Source organism: Diplotaxodon limnothrissa, linkage group LG6, assembly GCF_057381915.1.
Source record: "Diplotaxodon limnothrissa isolate DT_005_m linkage group LG6, D_limnothrissa_male_GT1.1, whole genome shotgun sequence".
Taxonomy (NCBI): Eukaryota; Metazoa; Chordata; class Actinopteri; order Cichliformes; family Cichlidae; genus Diplotaxodon; species Diplotaxodon limnothrissa.
In genome coordinates, this window is record NC_140601.1 from 7372568 (window position 1) to 7397322 (window position 24755).

At 39.9% G+C, this 24755-nt stretch overlaps 1 protein-coding gene and 1 pseudogene across 1 annotated transcript; both read left to right on the forward strand.

Annotated features, from left to right (window-relative positions):
* Nucleotides 1-3799: 3799 nt before the first annotated feature.
* On the forward strand, nucleotides 3800-11549 carry LOC146630039 (polymeric immunoglobulin receptor-like; annotated as a pseudogene).
* Nucleotides 11550-14448: 2899 nt separating this feature from the next.
* Nucleotides 14449-22931, forward strand: LOC146630040 (B-cell receptor CD22-like). Its single transcript, XM_085356764.1, has 6 exons — nucleotides 14449-14668; nucleotides 14771-15004; nucleotides 15726-15986; nucleotides 22468-22549; nucleotides 22629-22689; nucleotides 22766-22931. Exons 1-6 carry the CDS (start codon nucleotides 14449-14451, stop codon nucleotides 22907-22909), a joined length of 1002 nt encoding a protein of 333 aa, XP_085212890.1. The 3' UTR covers nucleotides 22910-22931.
* Nucleotides 22932-24755: the final 1824 nt, after the last annotated feature.

A 24755-nucleotide genomic window follows, 5' to 3' on the forward strand; every position in this document is an offset into this window, starting at 1 on the left:
AGCCTTTTGTTAGATGGACCCAGACTTCTGGCACCAGCTTTGGGGAGTCTTCACAGGGTCACATCTTGACCTCACACAAATCACACACACACACACACACACACACACACACACACACACACACACACACACACACACACACACACACACACAGTATTCTTTGTTCACATGTATCCCTATGTAAGATGTTATATGTTAATGACCCTATGCATATTCATGTAACCACAATAAAAGGAGTGCTGTGGGGAACCTGGCTGAGAGTCTCTGACGGAGGTCAAGTGGTGGGACGACACTTGGCTCCAGCCAGATACCTCCCTCATGCATGAGTAAACCAGAGCCTTGTGTCTTGCTTTTTGTTGCGTAGCAGATTGTCCTTTATGCTAGGTTTATGCTACAAACCTATCAGCCAGCAACACAATTCCTGGTGAAATGTGGATGGTTTCAGAAAGCACCACAGGCCCGGGTGTAATGTGGATGCCATCAACGAGTAGCAGAGGCCCTGTAACTCGTTGATGTAAAGTGGATGTAAAGTGGATGGCATGAGTCAGCAAAGTAGTTCTGGTGCAATGTGGATAGCCTCAGCCAGCAACGCAGGCCCTGGTGAAATGAGGATGTATCACCCAGCAGCACAGGCCCTGGTGTGGTCAATATGGCCTCACAGGGAGCACTGTCCCTGGTGTAATGTGGATGGCCTCAGCCAACAACACTTTTCCTGGTGAAATGTGGATGGTATTGGCCAGCACCACAGGACCTGGCGTAATGTGCATGTCCCCTGCCAACACCACTGGCCCTGGTGTAATGTGGATGGCATCAGCCAGTATCACAGGCCCTGGTGAAATGTGGATGTTTTCTGACAGCACCACAGGCCCTGGTGAAATGTGGATGGTATTGGCCAGCCCCACAGGCCCTTGTGAAATGTGAATGTCCTCAGCCAACACCACTGGCCCTGGTGTAATGTGGATGGCATCAGCCAGCAACACAGGCTCTGGTGAAATGTGGATGACCTCAGACAGCAGCGCAGGCCCTGCTGTCGTGAAGTTGGCCTCAGAGGGAGCACTAGCCCTGGTGCAATGTGGATGGCCTCGGCCAGCACCACAGGCCCTGGTGTAATGTGGATGGCCTCATCTACCAACACTGGCCCAGGTGAAATGTGGATGGTACTGGCCAGCACCACAGGTCCTGGTGTAATGTGAATGTCCTCAGCCATGACCACAGGCCCTGATGAAATGTAGTTGGCCTCAGCCATGACCACAGGCCCTGGTGAAATGTAAATGTCCTCAGCCAGTAGCACAGGCCCTGTTGTAATGTGGATGGCCTCATCTAACAACTCTGTCCCTGGTGAAATATGGATGGTACTGGTCAGCACCACACACCCTGGTGTAATGTGAATCGCCTTAGCCAACACCACTGGCCCTGGTGAAATGTGCATGATATCGGTCAGCACCAGAGGCCCAGGTGTAATGTGGATGGCATCAACGAGCAGCAGAGGCACTGGTGGGGTGAAGATGGCCACACAGCAATCACTGTCCCTGGTGTAATGTGGATGGTAGAAGCCGGCATCACAGGCCGTAATGTAATGTGGATCACCTCAGCCAAAAGCACAGGCCCTGGTGTGGTGAAGATGGCCTCACAGGAAGCACTGTCCCTTGTGTAATGTGTATGGCCTCAGCCAACAACAGTGGCCCTGGTGAAATGTGGATTATATTGGCCAGCACCACAGGCCCTGGTGTAATGTGAATATCCTCAGCCAGTAGTAAAGGCCCTTGTGTTATCTGGAACGCATCAGCCGGCAACACAAGCCCTGGTGTAATGTGGATGGCCTCAGCCAGCACCACAGGCCCTGGTTTGGTGATGATGGCATCACAGGAAGCACTGGCAGTGGTGTAATGTGGATGGCCTGAGCCAACAACACTGGCCCTGGTGAAATGTGGATGGTATTGGCCAGCACCAAAGGCCCTGGTGTAATGTTGATGTCATCATCCAGCACCAAAGGCCCTGGTGTGCTGATGATGGCCTGACAGGAAGCACTGTCCCTGATGTAAAGTATATGGCCTCAGCCAACAACAGTGGCCCTGCTGAAATGTGGATGGTATCATTGAGTAGAACAGGCCCTGGTGTAATGTGGATAGAATCATCCAACAGTACAGTCCCTGGTTTGGTGAAGATTTCCTCACAGGAAGCACTGTCCCTGGTGTGAAGTGTATGGCCTCAGCCATCAACAGTGGCCCTGGTGAAATGTGGATGGAATTGGCCAGCACAACAGGCCATGTTGTAATGTGAATGTCCTCAGCCAGTAGACCAGGTCCTTGTGTACTGTGGATCGCATCAGCCAGCAACACCACAGGCACTGGTGAAATGTGGTTGTTTTCGGCCAGCAACACAGGCCCTTGGGTAATTTGGATGGCTAGCAGCACAGGCCCTGGTCTGGTGAAGATGGCCTCACAGGAATCACTGGCCCTGGTGTATTTTCGATGTCATCAGCAAGCAGCACAGACCCTGGTCTATTGAAGATGGCCTCACAGAAATCACTGGCCCTGGTGTATTGTGGATGGCATCAGCCATCAACACAGGCCCTCATGAAATATAGGTGGCCTCAGCCAGTAGCACAGGACCTACTGCAGTGTGAATGGCCTCAGCCAGCAACACAGTCGCTGGTGTAATGTTAATGTCCTTATCCAACCCCATGGCCCCGGTGCAATGTGGATGGCCTCAGCCAGCAGCACAGGACCTGGTGTAATGTGGATGGCATAATCTAACAACACTGGCCCTTGTGAAATATGGATGGTATTGGTAAGCACCACACACCCATGTGTAATGTGGATGGCTTTAGCTGACACCACTGGCCCTGGTGTAATGTGCATGATATCGGCCAGCATCAAAGGCCCTAATGTGGATGGCCTCAACGAGCATCAAAGGCCCTGGTGGGGTAAAGATGGCCCTTTACTCTACCAGCAATACATGACATAAATACACATATAAACATTATAAGACATAAATACACACATAAACATTATAAGACATAAAAACAAGTCAAAGATATTTGCAACAAACAGAACTCAGTGGAAGAAAGTTACTTACCAGCAATACAACACATAAATACACATATAAACATTACAAGACATAAATACACACATAAACATTACAAGACATAAATACACACATAAACATTATAAGACATAAAAACAAGTCAAAGATATTTGCAATAAACAGACCACAGTGCAAGAAAGTTACTTACCAGCAATACAACATATAAATACACATATAAACATTACAAGACATAAATACACACATAAACATTATAAGACATAAAAACAAGTCAAAGATATTTGCAACAAACAGACCTTAGTTGAAGAAAGTTACTTACCAGCAATACAACACATAAATACACATTTAACAGCAATACAAGACATAAATACACACATAAACATTACAAGACATAAATACACACATAAACATTATAAGACATAAAAACAAGTCAAAGATATTTGCAACAAACAGACCTTAGTGCAAGAAAGTTACTTACCAGCAATACAACACATAAATACACATTTAACAGCAATACAAGACATAAATACACACATAAACATTACAAGACATAAATACACACATAAACATTATAAGACATAAAAACAAGTCAAAGATATTTGCAATAAACAGACCTCAGTGCAAGAAAGTTACTTACCAGCAATACAACACATAAATACACACATAAACATTACAAGACATAAAAACAAGTCAAAGATATTTGCGACAAACAGACCTCAGTGTGACGCATGGTCAGGCTCCCTCTGCTGCACTTATGGACGCACAGGGTACCCCTCTCGCGTCGGGAATTGACGTGAAGGGTCCTCCGATTGAAGAGATTGCCGCGGAAGTGCCTTTTGTCGGTATATTTAGACATTTTCCAAATCACATTGTAGTGACGTATACAGAACACAATAAATTATATAATGTAAACAACTACCTGAAAAACAGGTAGAACGATACTTTTGTATGGTTTATTGCATTTACGGAGGGAGTGATGTATGCTGGGTAATGGCACAGCTAGCTACTGGGTGACTTTATTCACCCGCTTAGGCTGTTATCAGTCCATACAATGGGCGTTATTAGCACAAATCAATCCCATAGATATGGGCCATCTCCTGCTAGATTGTTCAGAAGGTTGTTCTCATCCATCCAGATGGAGGATCACTAACAGGAGCGTGGGAAGACTCCAGAATCCACTCTGGCTGCAAATCGGTGGATATACAGTGTTTACAGGTAAGACCATTTAAACGGACAGCATTTATAGAATGACTATTAAAAGTCAGCGAGTGTCAGTAATGTTAATGTGGTTATGTTAGTAATACACAGAGTGCTAATATAACAGCTTTAAGATGCATTTGTAGATATCATTACGTGTTTTACCGTCTTTATGGTGCTAGCTTAAAGTTACGGTGTAAACGTTAGCTTATATTGGAGTAAAGCTGTTACTGGTTAAACGATGTTAGCACAGAAATATTAGCTTCTGTCATGACTGATGAAGTTACTAGTTAATAAAGTTTCCAGTAAAGTGATTAATCGCAGCCACAGATTGACAGCAAATATCTCGATTAGCTTCAGTGCATCTGTAATAAATATGTGCAAGTTTCAGTGCTTCGTTTAAACTGTATGATACTTATACTGACCCAGGGTCAGTGTAAAATACAATCCTAGCTGTGTGAACAAAGCCTGGCTCCTTTAATCCTGCATGACAAACCTCAGGATGCAGGCTATTATTACTCTTTCCTGCTGGCACACCTGTCACACCTGAGAGTCAGCTAGAAACTTAGTGACGTGGACATCATGCAAAGACTGCCAGACTCTGTATTACTGCAAATGATCAGTGACTCGGGTTATCACTAAACTTTAAACAGTACCTCTGTGTCTCTGTGTGCTGAACATTTAGGATTGAGTCAGGCTGCATTGACTGTGGGACTTTAATGTGTTAAAAGCAGGTTGAAGACGGCTCAGAAACATTTGAAGATTAAAATTTAGCATTATGGCTGCTGGTGGTTTGTAAAGCCTCTACTCAGCTGTATTTTTGTTACTAATTTATGTTTGTTGTTGTTTAACACAGATTTCAGAAGAGCAAATATGCTTAATAGTTTAACTAGATTTCATTTGTCAGTGTGGGACTGCTGAGTCACCGGAAGAACTCATTTGATTCATTCTCCACATGATGTTCATTTACAGAAATGTTTCACAGGAACTGATTTCTCCCAAAGGGTGAACTAGTGTGTTTCCATAGATTACCTCTGTATGAATGTACTTCTTAAATGAAGGCAAGTGTTTGTCCTTTTTTGTTCCTCAGGTACAGTACGTGATATCAAGGGCAGGCGGTCAACACTGGGGGTAGACAAGAAGCAGACGTACTTCCAAGAGGGAGCTGCAGTGAGGACACAGCCAGGTCACTGAGGTCAGAGATCAGAATCTGAAACAGCTCAGGTTTATATTTTAGAGGTTATAAAAAATCAAAATGTATTATTTAAAGAAACCTTTAAATAATAGTCATAATTATGATTATTACAAGAAATATCAAACATTTAAGTGGATTTTCTGTTACACATATTGTGTTAGCCCTGCGATAAACTGGCAGCCTGTCTTTGTCCTGTATCAGCTGGGATAGGCTTCATCCTCCCGCAACCCTGAATTGGATACATTGTATTCCAATTATGTAATCTGATCATTTACAAACTCAAGGTATCTAATCAAAATGTAAGTAATAATTATAAAATGGGAAAGCAGAAATAAGTGTGACATAAATGTAAATGTGTGAGCTGACATAGAGGACAGCTACATGTAGTCTGAAAAACCTTTGTTGTCAAGTTTGCAGGTATATCAGCACGAGACATTCTTACATAGAAGAGACATTAAAGTCTCTAACTCAGCGAAGCATTATTGGTCCCGTCTGTTTGGATAAATATAGTAAGTTGATGTATGTCCATTTATTGACACATTTCCTTAAGTGCTTATCCAGCTCAGGATCACAGTGGAGCTGCAGCTGGATATGTTCAGTAAATAAACCTTCCAAAAGTTAACAATAAACCTGCATCCATGTACGTTGTTGTCCACAGGATGAGAAAATCAAACTGGAAGACTGTGGAACATGTTAATAAATGTTTGTGTGTTTATGCCTGTGTCTTTCACAGGAGGCGCTGGAAGGTTTCCCTAATAGTTCCTGGTGAATCAAAGCAGAATCATAAAGGTTGCTGGACTGCATGATGGCCTTACCCCTGAGCAGTCATCCTGTTAAAGGAGGAACCAGTTAGAAGCTGTTTTCAAAGTAGCTGAGCAGATTTCATCTCAAGTAAGCAATTAACTGTTTGTTCGTTTGTTCTGCCACTTAAAGAGCATTTAAGGACGTCTTTTGAGTGTCCAGTTGAATTAATTCTACTGGCTCTCATGGTCATTTGTTATTATAGACATATTTTTCATCTTCATCCAGCTATTTAGTAAATTCTATCTATTTAGTAATATCCGTCAGCTATAAAATGTAATATAAATATAAAAATATCTAAATATCTCCTGTCCTTTATGTTTTAATGATGTAAGTCTGTTATCATGTTACATTAGCATTCCTCACATATCAATGAGATGCTGTACAGTACAATCCTACTGACACAGCAGAGGGATAACGACGGCTATTCAACATCGTTACACGACACATTCGAGCTGCATGACGCAGACAAAGTGACTAAATCATCTTTTTGTGGTTTGTTGTCTTCAAACCAGCAGACAAAGCCGATGGCAGAAGATGTGAGAGAAGAACTTCAGGCCGTGGACTGAAAAGGTATTTTTTTCTTGTTATCAAAAGACATTTGGAGTGACGGCTTCTACAACTGGTTGTGCTAAAGTAAAGCTTACAGTCTAAGAAATCACAGTGTTGATGTTCAGCACAAAGAGAAAAGCTCACTTGTTTGAATTTATTTACAATCATAGTTTTATAAATTCTGACTGTAAACAGCTTTTACAGCTTTGATATTGTTTGACACTCGATATCAGGTTTAATTTAAAGGTTTCTGTGTCCCAATGAGCCATTTACACTGATCAGTGTCAGTTTAACTGTAACACATCCATTATTTAGATCCAGCAGAGAAATAACTGAATGTAAAAAATGGCAGCCCTCAGGCAGGTTTATAGAGATATATGCATGCATTATGAAATTTATGCATCCCAGATAATTGTTATTCATCTAGTCATGGCAGACCCACCTCTTCCTCCCAAGTTAACTGCAACCCAAAAGAACTAGTGGGGCTATTTACACACTCACAACCAGTGTGGGGTAAAAAGAGCCACCAAAAAGCTGTCAGCCACAGATGTGCTATAAGAGTTAGAAACTCTACTTATGGAGAAACTTTCTAAGTCTAACAGAGGACAGGTACTCCTGCCCAAATAACATGATATAACCCCACATACAGCCCAGCCATAAAGTGAACCAAGTCATTTAGTTAAAGACAGCATGGGACCAAATGCATGTAACCAGCCTGCATCAACCTGACATTTCTTCCTCCTGAATTAAATGAATGAATGGATGAAAGTTAAATGACTACAAACCTAAAGCCACTAGTTCCCACACTGGAGCTCCCTGACACTGTGTGTTAACCGTATTTAGCTTGTATCAACAGTTGTAACAGGCCAAGCCACCTGAGACACTGCATTGAATTTGTTCCTGTCTTAATGATTTCAGCTGACTGGTTTCAACTCAGATGTTCCGCTTTTTCATTTCAGTAGATCAAAGCAGCTCGTGCTCCTTCTGCTTCCAATTTAGAAGAAGAAGAAGGCGAAGGCTTCAGCAAAGTGGCGTTCATGGTCTCAGTGAACAGTCACGGTCACACACTGCATGTGGTTTTAAAAGCAACATGTCTGTTCACCACAACAATGGAGATGTGTAATATTAGTGCAGCTACGGTTTGTTTTTGAACATCAGTTCTGTTTTCTACTTTGATCACTTAGACCAAAAAAGTGTTGTTTTCAGATTCTTTCTTTTAAATCTATAGAGCACCTGCTCATTTTTTTATCACAATTAGTTTCACATAAATGTTAGTGTTTCCTTTATGATCTTTTAATGCTTACACTACACTGTACATGTCTACATTAGAGACATTTCTGTTACCTGTTTCTGTTGACTCAGAGTTGTGAAATGTTCTTTTATTTGATGCACAATATGAAGTTCATAATTTTCTTACTAATAAAATTCTAATGACAAACATGAACAGCTGTGCTTATTTCTGAGACATGAGTTTTTGAATGTGTTCATATTTAGACAGTGTGCATCTGTCTGCTGAAACTGTAATGGTGAACCTGAGGTGATGGTCAACAGAAGGCAAATATATATCAATATAAAACAATATTGAAGTAATGTCTTTACCCTCTGCAGCGTGTGGACGCAATCACCTTATTCACTGTAGTAAACATGCACCGCTAGCTCACGTGACTGACTGTCTCCATGGTTACATCGTATATTATTAGCTATGTAAACAGCTTCCAAAGATGCCGCCATAGCTCTCTGCAGCTGTAACACTTAAACACTTTGCAAATCATTTCACGTTTTTGATAGTTATGAAGACAGAATATGTTTTTAAGGTCATGCTAGGCGGTTGCTATGGTGGTTGCTGTGGACTTGGGTGGACCGCGTCCGATTCCTGTTATTAGCTGTCCGCCGTAGGAAGGCTGCGTTCCATTTACAAGTAGTGACAGTCTGCCGTAACTCGAACTCAAACCCCGCTTTCTTTAATTAAAGGCCTTTTATAGCCGTTCATGACACGCACACACACACATAAAGCACTTTGCCTCACCATGAGAATGCAAGTTTACCTAACCTAACCTTAAAGTATCTGATATAGGATAGAAAAATGAAGCAACCAGAGATTTAATGATGAAGACTCTGGGTTCTGTAGTTCACGTTTTACAGTCCTGAATGACTCTTTGCATATGATTTATTGAAGAGGACTTTAGAATGCACTTTACATTTAGACTGTTGCTGTTTCATTTTTTACATTGTTGCAGTGTTATGTCATGAATAAGGTTCACCTGCTGGGGGTTTGATGGATCAGCTGGACAATACAGTCAAAGACAGACTTCATTCATCATATGCAAGAATCCTAGTTGGATTTTTGTTGTCACTCGTGTTTTTGAACCAAATATTGAAAACAATTCTGACAGACTGGATACCTGGTCAGGGTGTACATTACCTTGTACTCAAGCATCCCAGGACAGAGCCCTGCCCCACCATGAGCCTGGGTGGATACGTGGTTATAATATAAAAGGACCGATACTGAATATGAATATTTCATGAAAATTGAATTATAATACAAATTAGTAATAAGGGTTTCTCTGCGCCCTTATCTACCCCATACTCAAAGAGCTGCGGGCAGAGAGGGTGACAGGAGAGGATGGCACTGAAGAGAAGATGCTCGGTTTCTGGAGTCTCCTGGTCCTGTCAGTAGGATGCATCTGCTGTGTCTTCTCGTGGATGCTCACCTACCTTGACTCGTTCCAGCCTGGTATGGATTTCCCAACACTGCGGACAGTGGCCCACGTCAGAGACGTTTAATATTGATTACATGTGTCTGAATTGCTAACCCTAACCCTAGCTCAACAGACCACAATGCCCTGGACTGTCAGTATTATTACATGCTGTGAACATAAGTACCTTTGATCACAGTTTAAAAGAGAAGGAATATTGAAAAAAAGATCAACATTGTGATATTATTTCTTCCAAACTGACCAGAAACATGCTTGTCATACTCTCACAGCAAAGGATCAGACTCACTGTGCATGACAGCTCGGGCCAATGATGTCTGTTAGATTGTCAGTTGTTTAGTGCTTCTGTACAGTTAGGGTCACCGTCTCTATTTCAGAATAATTAATATGCGGAAAACACAAAGTTGATTGTCTTCCAATATTCTAGCATAATTAAAAAACTTTGACTTTGTAAGTACATATTATTAGTCCTAATGCCAGCATGATTCTTCATAACTCCTGCTTTGAAATACTGAACTTTAAAATTGACCTGATGAAAGATAATTCACAGTGGCACTCTGTCAGGATCATTCTGACTGTAAGATCACTGTATTAATCTGAATCCTTCTGAAATGTGCTGTGAATGAATGCTGATGCAACTCACTGTGGGAAAGCTGTTAATAAAATGAATCTGTGACACATGCAACACGTTCACAGAGGAAGAGGACACAAAGGGAGGACACGCAGAGGCTGTGTTGAAGTCAGAAATCCAAATCTTTATTAAAAAACAGGCGGCGGTAACAAACAGGAAGACAAGCAGTCCATCAAACAGTCTACAGGGTCAAACATTCAGAGAATTCAAACAGCAGTAAAAAATAACCGGACACTGAAAAACTTAAAGCAATGTGTGACACAATAAAAGGAAGCAGCGCAGTATATTCACTGAATTATCATCAATTACAAAAGAGAAAAACAACAATTTCTAAGGATTATTTTCTTAAATGCAGTTAGAGTGTGGCTGGTAAAGATGGAAATACACAACAGATCATATTTTTTCTTTCTTATGATTTGCTTTGAGAACGAGCTGGCTATTCACAGTGAAAATCTTGTCCAACAGGTACAGCTGGGTCTTCCAGCATTTGGGTTGTACGTGAAGGAGAGGATCTTTCACTTTATAATCTTTTCACTGTGTCTGGAAACACAAAGTTCTTCTGCAAGGAAAAATGTGAGCGAGCAGAAAACATCCTCATTAAAACAGATGAAACCACAGCTCAGAGCGGCAGATACAGCATTAAATACAAAGATGCAGCTTCAGGAAGAGGAAGCCTGACTTTTACCATCACAAATATGAGAAAGTCTGACTCAGGAATGTACCGGTTTGGTTTGGGTAAATCTTCAGCTCCAGATTCATACTCAGACTTTGAGGTCAGAGTTTCAAATGGTGAGTTTCTACTAAAAGTTACTAAAGTCAAAATTGGGAAACCAATCACCTACTCTCATACCTCCATAAACTCTCAGGCCAAATACAGTCCTATTTAAACTCAGTCACTTTATGTATTTATTATATAATTCATGGATGTTCATCTATTTAACAGAAATTGCTAAAAACTCTAGAGTCTCCCGTGCACAGAGTGAGGGAGAAGAAATCTCATTTCCATGTGCCACTGCTGTCCAGGCACAGAGGAAGTTCCATGTGAGAAAGAAGGAAATATCTTCATTGACACAACTAATGACAAAGTTCAGAATGGCAGGTACAGCATTGAATACACAAAAGGATCTGGGTTTGAACTTCTAGCAACCATCAGACATCTGACCAAGTCTGACACGGGACAGTACAGGTGTGGTTACGGGGACCCTTTATCTCCTGATTCATATGACACTGAAATTATTTTGGTTGTAGATGGTAAGTTTCTTTTCATAATAATAACAATTCTTGATATGTTGATATGTTGTTGTTAAAATCTTGCAAATTAGGGATTAGATTAAAATTCATAGTAAAAGATGCCAGTCTTTCTACAATTCTCTCTGTTTTGTCCTTTTTCTGCCCGTCCTTTGCAGCACTGTAGCAATCAGAATTATTGTTTGAAGACCAGGAAAAATGCCCAACAGATTTATTTTACCAAGTGGACCATCCTGGCTTTTGATATACTGGTAGATGGTCAGGTGGCCAGGAGAGGAAAGAGGTGCAGTGCTTTCCCTGCACCTGTAAATTGTTATTATAATTTTTTAATTATGATTAAAATAATCCCACTATTGTCCTCTCTCACCTATTCACAGACATTTGGGACATTATTGGACACAATATTCATTGTAATTGGGTCTTTTTCAGTTACGTTGTTAAATATATATGCCCCCCTGGAAGCGATATTTATTTCTTTAAGAAAATTATAGACATGATGGTTACAGAGACAGTAGGTTTTCTAATTGGTGGAGGAGATTTAAATATACATCTATAACCAAAGCTAGATATTTCCAATAGAAAAGCACAGAATACCAAAACATTAATTAAGAATATAAATACATTGATGAAGGAGGTGGGACTAATTGATATATGGAGAAACTTGCATTATACCTATTTTTCCTCACCACACTTGTTATACACAAGAATAAATTATTTTATTACCTTTGGGGAAAATAAAGATAGAATAAACACTTGTGAAATTGGAGCAATAGACTTAAGCGACCATGCACCAGTATACCTGTCCATTGATTTAAACCTGCAACCAAAACTCAATAATTGGAAATTAAATTCAAGGTTACTGAATGATCCACACTTCAAAGAACAAATTAAGAAAGAGATTCACTTCTATATGGAAACGAATGATAATGGTGAGGTGTCTCCTCCTATTCTGTGGGATACTTTAAAAGCTGTCCTGAGAGGGAAAATTATAGCAATATAAGCAATTATAAAAAAAAAGATGAGAAATAAAAAATTAGAAGAGCTGCAAAATAAGTTAGAAGAATTAGAGAAAAGGCATAAAAGAAAAACAACACAGGATATATTGGAGGAAATCATCAAAACAAGAAATGAAATAAATGATTTGACTACATATGAAATTAAATTTTTTTTTATGTTTCTTAAACAAAGGTATTACGAGGGAGGATCTAAAGCAATGAATGTTTTAGCCTGGAAACTAAAAAAGTAAATAGCAGATAATACAGTTCACAAAATTAAACATCCAGTGACAAAATTAATAAAAAATAAACTAGGAGAAGTTCAGAGTGCATTTGAAACATTTTATAAGACTCTTTATGCTAATAAGACAGAGAGTAGTATAGTTGAAATGAACAGTTTTTTAGACTCTCTCGATTTACCAGTACTGAATGAAGAACAGAATAAAACTTCGATTGAAGATATAACAGAAAAGGAACTAAGAAGAGCAATAAGGAGCTAAAAGAAGAATTAATACCAGTGATGCTTCTCACACTGAATTGGGTCTTAAAGAAGGCTCAAGTACCTTTTAGCTGGAAAGAAGCAATTATCTCTGCTATCCCAAAAGAAAACAAGATAAATTAGAATGTGTGTCATATAGACCAATATCTGTTCTTAATACAGATCATAAGCTGTTTATATCTATCATGGCTAGACGATTACAAAAGTTCTTACCTAGTCTAATTCATAATGATCAAACAGGTTTTATTCGAGAGCGCCAAATACAAGATAATGTACGGCGGACACTACAAATTATTAACCATATTCGACAGAATAAAGTAGAAGCAATGGTAATCAGTATCGATTCAGCATTCGATTCAGTTAATTGGAACTTTCTTTATGGAGTCTTGCATAGATTTGGCTTGCATGAAATAATAATTAAGACAATACAGGCACTTTATGATAACCCTACGGCAAGGATTAAAATTAATGGCTACCTATCAAATAGTATTAAGCTGCAAAGAGGAACAAGGCAGGGCTGTGCGTGCTCACCATTATTATTCACGTTATATCTGGAACCATTGGCTCACTATATATGGCAAAACAAAGAAGTAGAAGGTATTAATATCCATGAGAAGGAGCATAAATTATGGAGTGCCAGGACTGCCATAATGCATTAATTAAATACACCATTAAATAATTAATTAAATGTGGCAATAATTAATTAAAATTGGAATTAATTAATTAAATAAATAGTTATGACACATGTAATTAATTAATTATTGACACATTTAATTAATTATTTAATGGTGTATTTAATTAATGCATTATGGCAGTCCTGGCACTCCATAATAAATTAGCCTGCTATGCAGATGATATTTTAATATTTTTGGGTCAACCATCAAACTCTCTACCTAAATTAATGCAGTTATTTGAATACTTTGGTCGACTATCAGGATATAAAGTTAATATGAGTAAAATACAATTGCTTAAGTACAACTATATTCCATCAGAAGAAATTAAAAATAAGTACCAATTAGCATTAAAAAACGCAGGCCATTTTTTGATTTTGACGGTGTTAACTACTAGAAGACTAGAGGAAATATTAGTTATATTAATGGAAACAAAAACACACTCCTTACATGCCTTTTGTATTTTTTTTCTGTTTTTCTTCCTTTTCTATTTTTCTTTCTTTTTTTCTTTTTTCTGTTTTTCTTCTTTCATTCCTTTTGTATGGATATTTTAGTTAGAAATAAGACCCCAAGTAATTGGGTCTTTTTCAGTTTAAACCTTTTGCAAACATATATGAGATTCTTGACAGGTTCCAGTCACACTTTAAAGAACAGTATTATGCTGTATTCTGTCTTGTTCTCTATGAAACATGTCTAAATGGAATCTTAGAAATTGAATTCAGATCTATGAAAGTGAATATAAATAAGTCTGCTTTTTGATTTTTCTATAATGGGCTCTGTGTTACAGTGGTGACTTACACTTCTACTCAGGTCTGTGCTTTCAAAGGATCAACAGCAGAAATACACTCCAAATTCAGATACCTATCGACTATAAATGACATAAAGACAAGAATCCAGAAAATGTTCTGGTTTACTACAGTCAAAGATAATGAGCCTGTGGACCTGAAAACAGATCCAGAGTATTCAGGTCGAGTTCAGTATCAGTGTGAAAACAATGACTGCACTCTGAGAATCTCAGACCTGAGAGAGAGCGACTCAGCTGAGTACAAGTTCATGCTCATAACAAACGATCCAGGAGGGAAATATACTGGATCACCTGGAGTCACTTTGACTGTTACAGGTAAAAAATATTTGACTGGAATTCACTTTAAACATTTCCATGTGTATTTGTGCAGATGTTGAGATATTTCTGATATAATGTCATTGTTTTTTTTACTCCCAGATCCACAGCTCCAGGTACATGTGAGGAGATCAACAGTAAACTCTTATTCTAACTGGACAGAGCTGACATGTCACAACAACTGTCAGCTACCCGATCAATCTTCCTACATCTGGTACAGGAATGGACACAAACTTTCATCAGACGAACAATATTTACAGCTGAACACATTTGATTCTGCAGACCGTTTTTACTGCGCTGTGAAAGGATATGAGATATTCCCTTCTCCAACAGTGTGTGAGTTCACTACTTTTTGTTTCATTAAGAGAATTATATTTAATTTTTCTTTATTTACGTGAATGTGTCTGTATGTTAGTTTTAGTCAGAGGCCTTTCTTTTGGGAGGTTTACAATGTTTTCTTTTTAGAATATAAATTTCTAAAATTTGGTTTTGTTGTCATTCTTATGTTTCCTCCTCCAGATGCTCCAAAGCTTCCCTCTGTGTCAGTGAGTCCCTCTGCTGAGATAGTGGAGGGCAGTTCAGTCACTCTGACCTGTAGCAGTGATGCTAACCCAGCAGCTAACTACACCTGGTACAAGGAGGATGTCATCAACCCTCTCAGTTACCAAAACCAACATGTTTTCAGCTCCATCCTGCCCTCTGACTCTGGAAAGTATTACTGTACAGCTGATAATGACCTGGGAGAAAAGAGATCTGAAAGCAGGACTATTGATGTGAAATGTGAGTAAAATACATTTATAAGCTTTAAATTCTTTGTTCTCAGTTGAACAGTTAACATCAACTTTAGAGATAAGACTTAATTCATCATCATGAAGAGTGAAAACAGATTTACTGCACAATCATGTCTGTTTATTACAATATAAGGAAGTTTGACAAGGAAATAAGTAAGGTTTCTGAATGTTACCTTTTATAATTTTTGTAGTGTTGTGAGAAACCTGCAAAGACTTGAGTATATTTATAACCAACCATGTTGTCATTGTCCTTATTTCTCCTCCAGATGCTCCAAAGCTTCCCTCTGTGTCAGTGAGTCCCTCTGCTGAGATAGTGGAGGGCAGTTCAGTCACTCTGACCTGTAGCAGTGATGCTAACCCAGCAGCTAACTACACCTGGTACAAGGAGGATGAAAATTTACCAAAAGCATTTGGACCGAACTTCACCGTCACCAAGTTCAGACCTGAACACAGTGGGCGTTATTACTGTGAAGCACAGAACAAGCTGGGACGTCATAACTCCACCTTACAGCAGACCATTGTGCCAGGTAATCATTTATATTTACATACTGGATACACTCAGAAAGGAGTGCAGTCAAAAAGTCAGGCACAATCTACATTCATGCACTATGGCTAATTATTGGATGACACTAGAATTTATAATAACAGATCACTGTCAAAATACCTCAGCACAGATAGAACTGTATTACTACCTAAATGTACACATGTGCAAGTATTTATTTTGCCAAGACGTTTCCCCTTCAGTGTTGTATGGACTCATAGTGTTGCTACAGATAATTAAACCAGAGCTGATTTTAAAAACTTTGCTCTTTTGAATCTACACTAATCCATCATCATCTTTAAAAGCATATGTTTGTATGGTGCCTGTCCTGTGAGGGCCAAATATCTCAAAATAATCATTAATGAGTTCAGAAAACCAGGCCTGCAACTTGATTTACAAAGATAATTTAAATATATTAAAAAGAAAATACCAGCTGCACCTGTAACTCTTCAACTTGCCTGTGTGGTTAAACAGAATATGGCAGGAGTCCCACTGTCTGCTGTCAAGGCTTTCCTTATTCATGTGCTAAAGAGTCCTAAGAATCAACATTGTAACTTATCTATCACGATGACAAGAACCATGTTTATTGCTAATGCTAGTCCTGTTTCCATGCAAAAAGCAGATTGTAACTGATCTCAGAATACTGAAAGCAGAGCCAGTGACACTTTAACCTCCTGTTAAAAACCAGGGATTTATCCATAATGCCCATGTGCACCCAGCCAGATAAAGCTGCAGGCCACTCAGCTTGAAGTGATTTTTAATCGAATGCAGACGAGGCTATGAAATTAAGATGTGCTACAGTTTTCAGTGGAATAAGGGGCGCGCCCAGTTAACCCCGTTTCCAGAGACAATAGCCAACTGCTGCCACTGTAAAGAATGAATGTTTATTGTAGGGTTTTTACTTTACAGTATAAAGTGCATTGAGACAACTGAAATGAGACCTCTAAAAGTTGATTCTGTTCATCTGGACGTAGCGTTTTGTGGGAGAAACGTTTCGTCACTCATCCAAGTGACTTCTTCAGTCTCAGCTGACTGCAGGTTTCAATCTTATAAACAGTACATTTGCATAATGACTGAAACCAGCCCACTGAAGGAACAATGGGCTGGGAGGTCAGTTCCTTAATCATAATTATGCAAATTCTCATGACCATTCATCAACAACCACTGACCAAAACCTACTGATCAAAGCCCACTGATCAATGGCCATGAGTACCATTCACAGAGAGTTGGGGAATGGCTGCAATCACAGCAGTGTAAGATGCTGACAGATGAACCCTTAGGCCCCCTCCTCAATTCAGAGATGGTCTTTCCCTTTTCATGTAAATGGCCTCCTTGACTCCGCACTCAAACCAGCGTTCTTCCTGTCCAGGATGTGTACATCCTCATCCTTGAAAGAGTGTCCACTGGCCTGTAGGTGTAAATAGACTGCAGAGTCCTGGCCTGACGAGGTAGCTCTTCTGTGTTCGCCAGAGGTTGTTTGGGTTCCCCGATGTATAAATCCTGGCAATCCTCCTGGCACTTAAAACCCTCACGTCATCCTTTAAAATACTCACACTTATCACCCTAGGGACCGTTTTCTGCCACGCCCGAAAAAGTGCTATAAAAATTTATATATTAATATTTTTTTCCACTTTAAATTAGCCAATCTTTTAGACCTACTTCTCCTTGAAATATTCATGTCAAGTTTTAATTACATTTCGCGGATTTTAACCCTTTATATCCCGGTTTCGTCACATGAGCGCACTGCTTTTTTTGCCCCAAAAAACAAAAAACTTGAATATTTTCCAAAAAAAACATTTGAGGTAATATTCAATTGTTATTATAATTAGGCCTTTAGATGGACTAAAGATTGGCACCAAGAGTCATTTCGATCACCTTTTATTTTTTTTCCAGGAGCGCATTTCATAAAATGCACACTATCGACCACGCCCAAAAAGTGCTATAAAAAATTTATATATTAATATTTTATTCCACTTTAAATTAGCCAATCTTTTAGACCTACTTCTCCTTGAAATATTCATGTCAAGTTTTAATTACATTTCGCGGATTTTAACCCTTTATATCCCGGTTTCGTCACATGAGCGCACTGCTTTTTTTGCCCCAAAAACATAAAACATAAAACATAAAATATTTTCCAAAAAAAACATTTGAAGTAATATTTTATTGTTATTATAATTAGGCCTTTAGATGGACAAAAGATTGGCACGAACATTAATTTCGATCCGGTTTTAATTTTTTTTCCAGAAGCCAAAAATGTCCCCAGGCGGCGCTGCTTCTCCTGCTCCCCCGGGGAGGAGTGCCTCTGCCGCGGGTGTGTTTCGCGCAGCGCCGGAGCATATGGTTCGGTTCCCGTGTCTGCAGCACACACTTCCGCTACCACGTGAAAACAAATACGTCATTTCCTGTTGATAAAAAAAAAAAAAAAAAATCAAACGAACCTAAGGGCAGAAAATGGTCCGGAACGAGCAGCGGGCCAAGCTGCTGCTGTACGCGGGAAATTAGTCTGCCTTTTCCGGGTATCTGTCTCGAGCAGGCCGCTGGAGAACATGTGTATGTTCCAGCAGGCGTCACATGTGGAGCAAGGGCGCCACCCGGTGGACAAATAAAAAAATTACAACTCTAAGGCCAGTACTGCAAGCGGAAGCGGAAACATAACCGATCACGATCGATTTGACCGTAATTTTTTTGCCGTGAAAAATAGCGTTTATAATGGGTTTCAATGGGGCACAAAACGGTCCCTAGGGTGTTGAGTGTGAGTATTTTTGCTGCTAAGCCGTGTTAGGCTGATGTAAGAAAATCAGACTGAAAATTTGAAGATTTTACAAAAACGAAACCGGCTGGCAAGTTTGGCTATGCTACACCCAACACAGCGGAAATGGCGTTCATACGAATGAAAAAAGTGGCACAAAAAGAGCCCAGTATGACGTGAGGGTCAGCGTACACTATGTTAATCTGTTTGTGTCGGGGGACCCGATCCTTGGGGTGGACCAATTCTTTTTGGCACAGCGTGTTTTGGGATTTAAAAGCCACAGAGACCCGGTGTTTAGACAATATGCGTCTCAACTGTTCCGATACTCCTGACACATACGGGATCACTACAGGTTTTCGCTTGGGCAGCGGTTGTCCTTCTCTCCTGGATCAGCTGGAGCTTTTTTAGGTGCCTTCCCAGCTTTGACAAAAGTCCAGCTGGGATAACCAGATTTACTCAGGTCCTTCTTGATGTGCTGTTCTTCTGCCTCGCTGGCCGCTGTGTTAGTGGGGATGGTGTTCACTCTGTGTTGTAGCATCCTGATGACACTCAGTTTGTGCTCCAGTGGATGATGAGAGTCAAACCTTAAATACTGATCCGTATGCGTAGGTTTACGGTACACGTCAGCTTTTAGATGTCCCCCATTACTGATGTAAATCTCACAGTCTAAGAAGGCTAACCTGCCACTTTTCATATCCTCCCTGGTGAATTTGATGTGTCGGTCCACCGAGTTAATGTGATCCGTGAAATGTGGTACGTCCTGAGATTTGATTTTCACCCAGGTGTCATCCACATATCTGAACCATCCACATATCTGCTATCCTACCCTGGTGGTGTTCCAGGGTAGGATAGCAAAGCCCTCTTTTCCATTTCTTCCATGTACAAATTGACCACGATGGGTGAAACTGGTGAGCCCATGGTACACCCATGTTTCTGCCTGTAGAACTGACCCTTGAAGACACACATGAAAACACAGTTCCAAAAGCAAACACACTTGGTCGATGCTGAGAGGGGTCCTGTTGCTGAGGTTGGTGTCATCCTGTAATCTCTTACAGACTACCTCCAACGCTTCCGGGACTGGGATGCAAGTGAAGAGAGATGTAATGTCGTAAGAGACCATCAATCAATCAAAATCAAAATTTATTTATATAGCACATTTTTAAGACCGAAGTACACCAAAGTGCTTTCCATTAAAATCGCAGTACAAATAAAATCACAATAAAATATAAATTACAAATATATAAAATATAAGATAATTACATAATCTAAATACAGAGCCAGATGTAAATTACCCTAATTCGCCTTAAATGCCAGATCAAACAAATACCTTTTTAAACGTGATTTAAAAGACTGAATGGAATCTGACGCGCGAATATGAAGAGGGAGAGTATTCCATAGCCTGGGTGCAGCAACGGCAAAGGCACGGTCTCCTCTGGTCTTCAGCCGAGACCTAGGTTGCACCAAGAGCAGTTGGCCCGATGATCTTAGTGCTCTCTGAGGGCTGTACAGACAGAGGAGATCAGCTAAGTAGTCAGGTGCCATATTGTTCAAAATTTTATAAGTAAACAATAGAGTTTTAAAATCAATTCGATATTTGATAGGAAGCCAGTGTAAATTTTTCAGAACAGGGGTGATAGAGTCAAACTTTCTAGTGCCGGTCAAGAGACGTGCTGCGGCATTCTGGACCAGCTGCAGACGCTGCAGAAGAGAAGATTGTAGACCCAAGTAAAGTGAGTTACAATAGTCCAGTCTTGACATAATGAAAGCATGAATGAGTTTCTCCATATCTTTGTGTGGTATGTAGGGTTTAGCCTTAGAGATTAGGCGTAGTTGATGAAAGCTAGTTTTTACCACAGTAGAGACCTGTTTGTCAAGTTTGAAGGAACTATCCATGAAAACTCCAAGATTCCTGGCAGTATCAGTAAGGTAGTTAGCAACAGGCCCAAATGTGTCAGAAACCATGGTTTCATCTGCCTCATAATGGTAAATGGCCTGTATTTGTATAGCGCTTTTCTAGTCCCTAAGGACCCCAAAGCGCTTTACACAACCTGTCATCCACCCATTCACACACACATTCACACACTGGTGATGGCAAGCTACAATGTAGCCACAGCCACCCTGGGGCGCACTGACAGAGGCGAGGCTGCCGGACACTGGCGCCACCGGGCCCTCTGACCACCACCAGTAGGCAACGGGTGAAGTGTCTTGCCCAAGGACACAACGACCGAGACTGTCCAAGCCGGGGCTCGAACCGGCAACCTTCCGATTCCGATTAATGACATCTCTCACCTTCTCAACACAATCCAGGGTGTTCTGGATGTGGTGTACAGAGCTGCAAATCTTAATTTACATAATTAAGATTAAGGAACTGACCTCCCAGCCCATTGTTCCTTCAGTGGGCTGGTTTCAGTCATTATGCAAATGTACTGTTTATAAGATTGGGGAAACCTGCAGTCAGCTGAGACTGAAGAAGTCACCTGGATGAGTGACGAAACATTTCTCCCACAAAACGCTACGTCCAGATTAACAGAATCAACTTTTGGAGATTTACTTTCCTGGGTGATTAAGAATGCATCAAGACCTTCGGAGGTGGGGTGCCCCCGGCCTCTCGGCCTGGGGCTCGGTCACTCAGGCGCGGCTGGCTGCCGGCGGAGCTCACGGGCGCGTCACTGCAACTCCCCCTGGCTTCTGCTCCGCGGCTGCTGAGTGAGCCCTCATCTGGGACTCTCCTCAGCTCTTTCCGGGACAGTGGCGCAGCTGCCCCTCTGTTGGTCTTCCTTGGTCTCTTGTGTTCTGGGGGCCTCTGGATGTCTGGAGTTTTGATCTCCTCCACACCTGCTTCATGCCCTGGAGGACGGGGCTGTGGCCCCCCCACACCCTCTAGCAGATTATTACATGAAGGAACCTTTTAAAAAACAAAAAACAAGCGCGTCCATGCTCACAGGTGTACACACGGGTGATCACACCCACAAACTACACCCTTTTTGGCTCCTACCTCAAAGCACACTGTGTTCTGTTGATCTTATGTGCTGCACAATAATGTTTAATATTTAGTATTTACTGTCATATTCCCATATATCATTGTGATGTTGTTTATTCTATTACTCTTGTTCTCTTCTGCTTGCTTTCTTTTTTCTTTCTCAGCAGGTGACCCAGGTGATTGATATATGCATTTTTTTTTTCTCTGCCCATTCTGTTGGTTTATGTTTTTTGCCCTTCTCCCCCGTCCCTCTTCTCAGCTGTTTCTCTTTCCCTCTTTCTTTCTCCCCTTCTTTCCCACAGTCAAGTCTGTCCCGTATTCAGTAAGTGAAAATAAAATAAACAATAAAAGGTGAATCAAATGGACCATTACGGCAAGGCTGGGATGGTCAGTTTGGTAAAGTAAATCCGTTGGGCATCTTTCTTTGCTTTAGACAACAATTCTGAGGGCAAAAGAGCCAAACGGGACAGGCCAAAAAAAAAAAAAGAAAAAAAAAAAAAAAAGGATGCATCAAGACGAAACTGACATGAGAGAAACTTTATGATAAAACACTGTTTGAGATTAACAGAGTGAGGTCACGTTACTCTGGTGTGTTTAAGTAGATTTCTATTTTTATTTTTCACTGGAGAAGAACTTGGCTTCTGTAGCCTAAAACTCCAACACTGTTCAGGCCATACACAGGTCGAACGTTATGGAATACTCAATTAACTATTAGTGCTTTACTTTGATCTTGATCAGGAGCAAAGAAAATAAAAGCTGCTGGAGTAACTGCTGCTGTTCTCCTGTCCGTCACATCCCTCCCTGTCTTCCTTTGGATTCAGTGAGCAGATCTGTTGCATTAAACTTTTACTTTTCAGTCATTGTGTTGTTCTTTTGTTCATTATCATTTCACTCCTCAGAAAAAAGAGGAATTCCAAGGAATCATCCAAGACTGAAGGCAGAGCAGACAACAAAGAACAGGTGAAACCAGAAATATAAATGCAGTAAAAAAAATCATCATTCACCATTCTAATCTAAGATCTTTTTTTCTATGCAGTGTCTCTCTGATCAGGAGGAGCCACAGGAACAGGATGATCTTCAGTATGCCAGCATCCACTTCTCTAAAAACCAGGCAGATCCTCTCTACAGCAACACCAGTTCAGCCCCACAGACACCTGGAGGAACAGAAAGTTACACTTAAAAACTGAAAACTATTTAATAATAATAATAATAATAATAATAATAATAATAATAATAATAATAATAATGAATAATAATTTGAATGAAAGAGTCCAGGCAACTAATCAGTCTTCCTACACACATGTGATTGTATCACATCATCTCAACGAGAATAAATGTCTTTAAGTTGTTGAACTTCATGCAGATCGTACATGATTTAATTACGCTCACCGCAGAAACATAAAATAATATTTTTAATTACAAGTTTGACTCTTGTTAATATAAAAACCACCTACTTTCACTTTTTTGAGTTTACTGTGTTACACCGCTGTTAAATTAAATTAAAAAGTACAGCCCTGTGGTGAGCAGCTCCTCACATAATACGATGAGCCTCGCTAGAAGATTCAAATGAATATCTGGGAAATGCATTGCCTGCTTGAGCATTCTTCTTCTGTTTTTAAGCTTGTTTTTTTCACCATCATAATATAATTTCATGCTACATACTCAGAATCAACTAATTTCTGTCTATGAACCAAAAGCCATTGATGAAGAGGATCCATCCAGACTGCACCCTGCAGTCAACAAGATGTGGTCAACAAAGCCATAATTCCCATTAGCAGAAAGAAGCTGCATCATGGGAGGTTTGGTCTGTTCACTCAGTGAGCATCACAATTTAGCCAGCATGGTGGCTACTGGAGCTAGTTTCATTTTCACAAACCAAAATAATCTTTTGCTGCTCTTTTTCTTTCCTCATCACTTGTAGAAAAATACACGTATGTGATCAAACATGATTATCATAGTCTGTTTTCTGATGTTTGATATCCTGATGTATTATTATCATAATCACATTTATTTCAAACTGCACAAAGAAATTGACTTTTTAAAACGATTAACTTTTTTAACAAATCATTAAATAACACCTGATTTTTCAATAGCACTTCATTACTCTGATGTCTCACAGTGATATATATGGTTTATAAAACATTATTCTGCTACACCTCAACTTCTATGTGACTTTAATTTTCCATGGTGCTTTTTTTGCATCAATAAAATTGTATAATATCAGCTTATGTCATGTTAATGCTGACTGGCTATTTGATATAACAGATCCAAACAGAGCACACTGTCTGGATCTAGGTAAAATGGTGAAATGTGTTTGTTTTGAAAGAAAATTACAAAAATAACATTAAATTCCTTACAAAAAAATATAAATTATAGTGATTAACAGAAATATTCACAACAAATTCTCTGTAAAAACTCCCTTATGTATTGTCACAAACTGGGTCAAAGGGCAAAGAGAGAGTTCATAGGTACATCTTTAACTGAACTCTTTGTATCATGATAGTCCCATACAGTAGAAGACAAATTAGTAAAATCATTTAGCTACATTTATTTCTAAATTTACTGCTATATTTTGTGTTCTGTGCAAATGAACGCTGTCAAAACCACCAACACAAAGCACCAAAAAATGCCTTGAAACGTAAACAACATACATTATTAAAGTGACAGAACTTCAGGTTACAAAAAGACACAATCACTAATTAGTGAGATACACGAGTCTCACAATAAATCCACACATGTTGGGATTTATCATAAAGACAACACTAAATGCATTTGTACAGCTAGCTTTCTTCATAGACAAAAATAGACACGTGTTTGGATAAGAAAAAATAACTTCACCAAACATGGTGGAGGAATTATTATGGTATGTGTGGCTGCCAGTGTTGATGATGTGACTGTGGATATAAGCAGCAGACTGAATTCTGAGTACAGGTATACACTCTCTTCTCAGATTCAGCCAAATGCTGCAAAACCAATTGGATGGTCCTTCAGATTGCAAATAGATAATGAATCAAAGCATATTACAA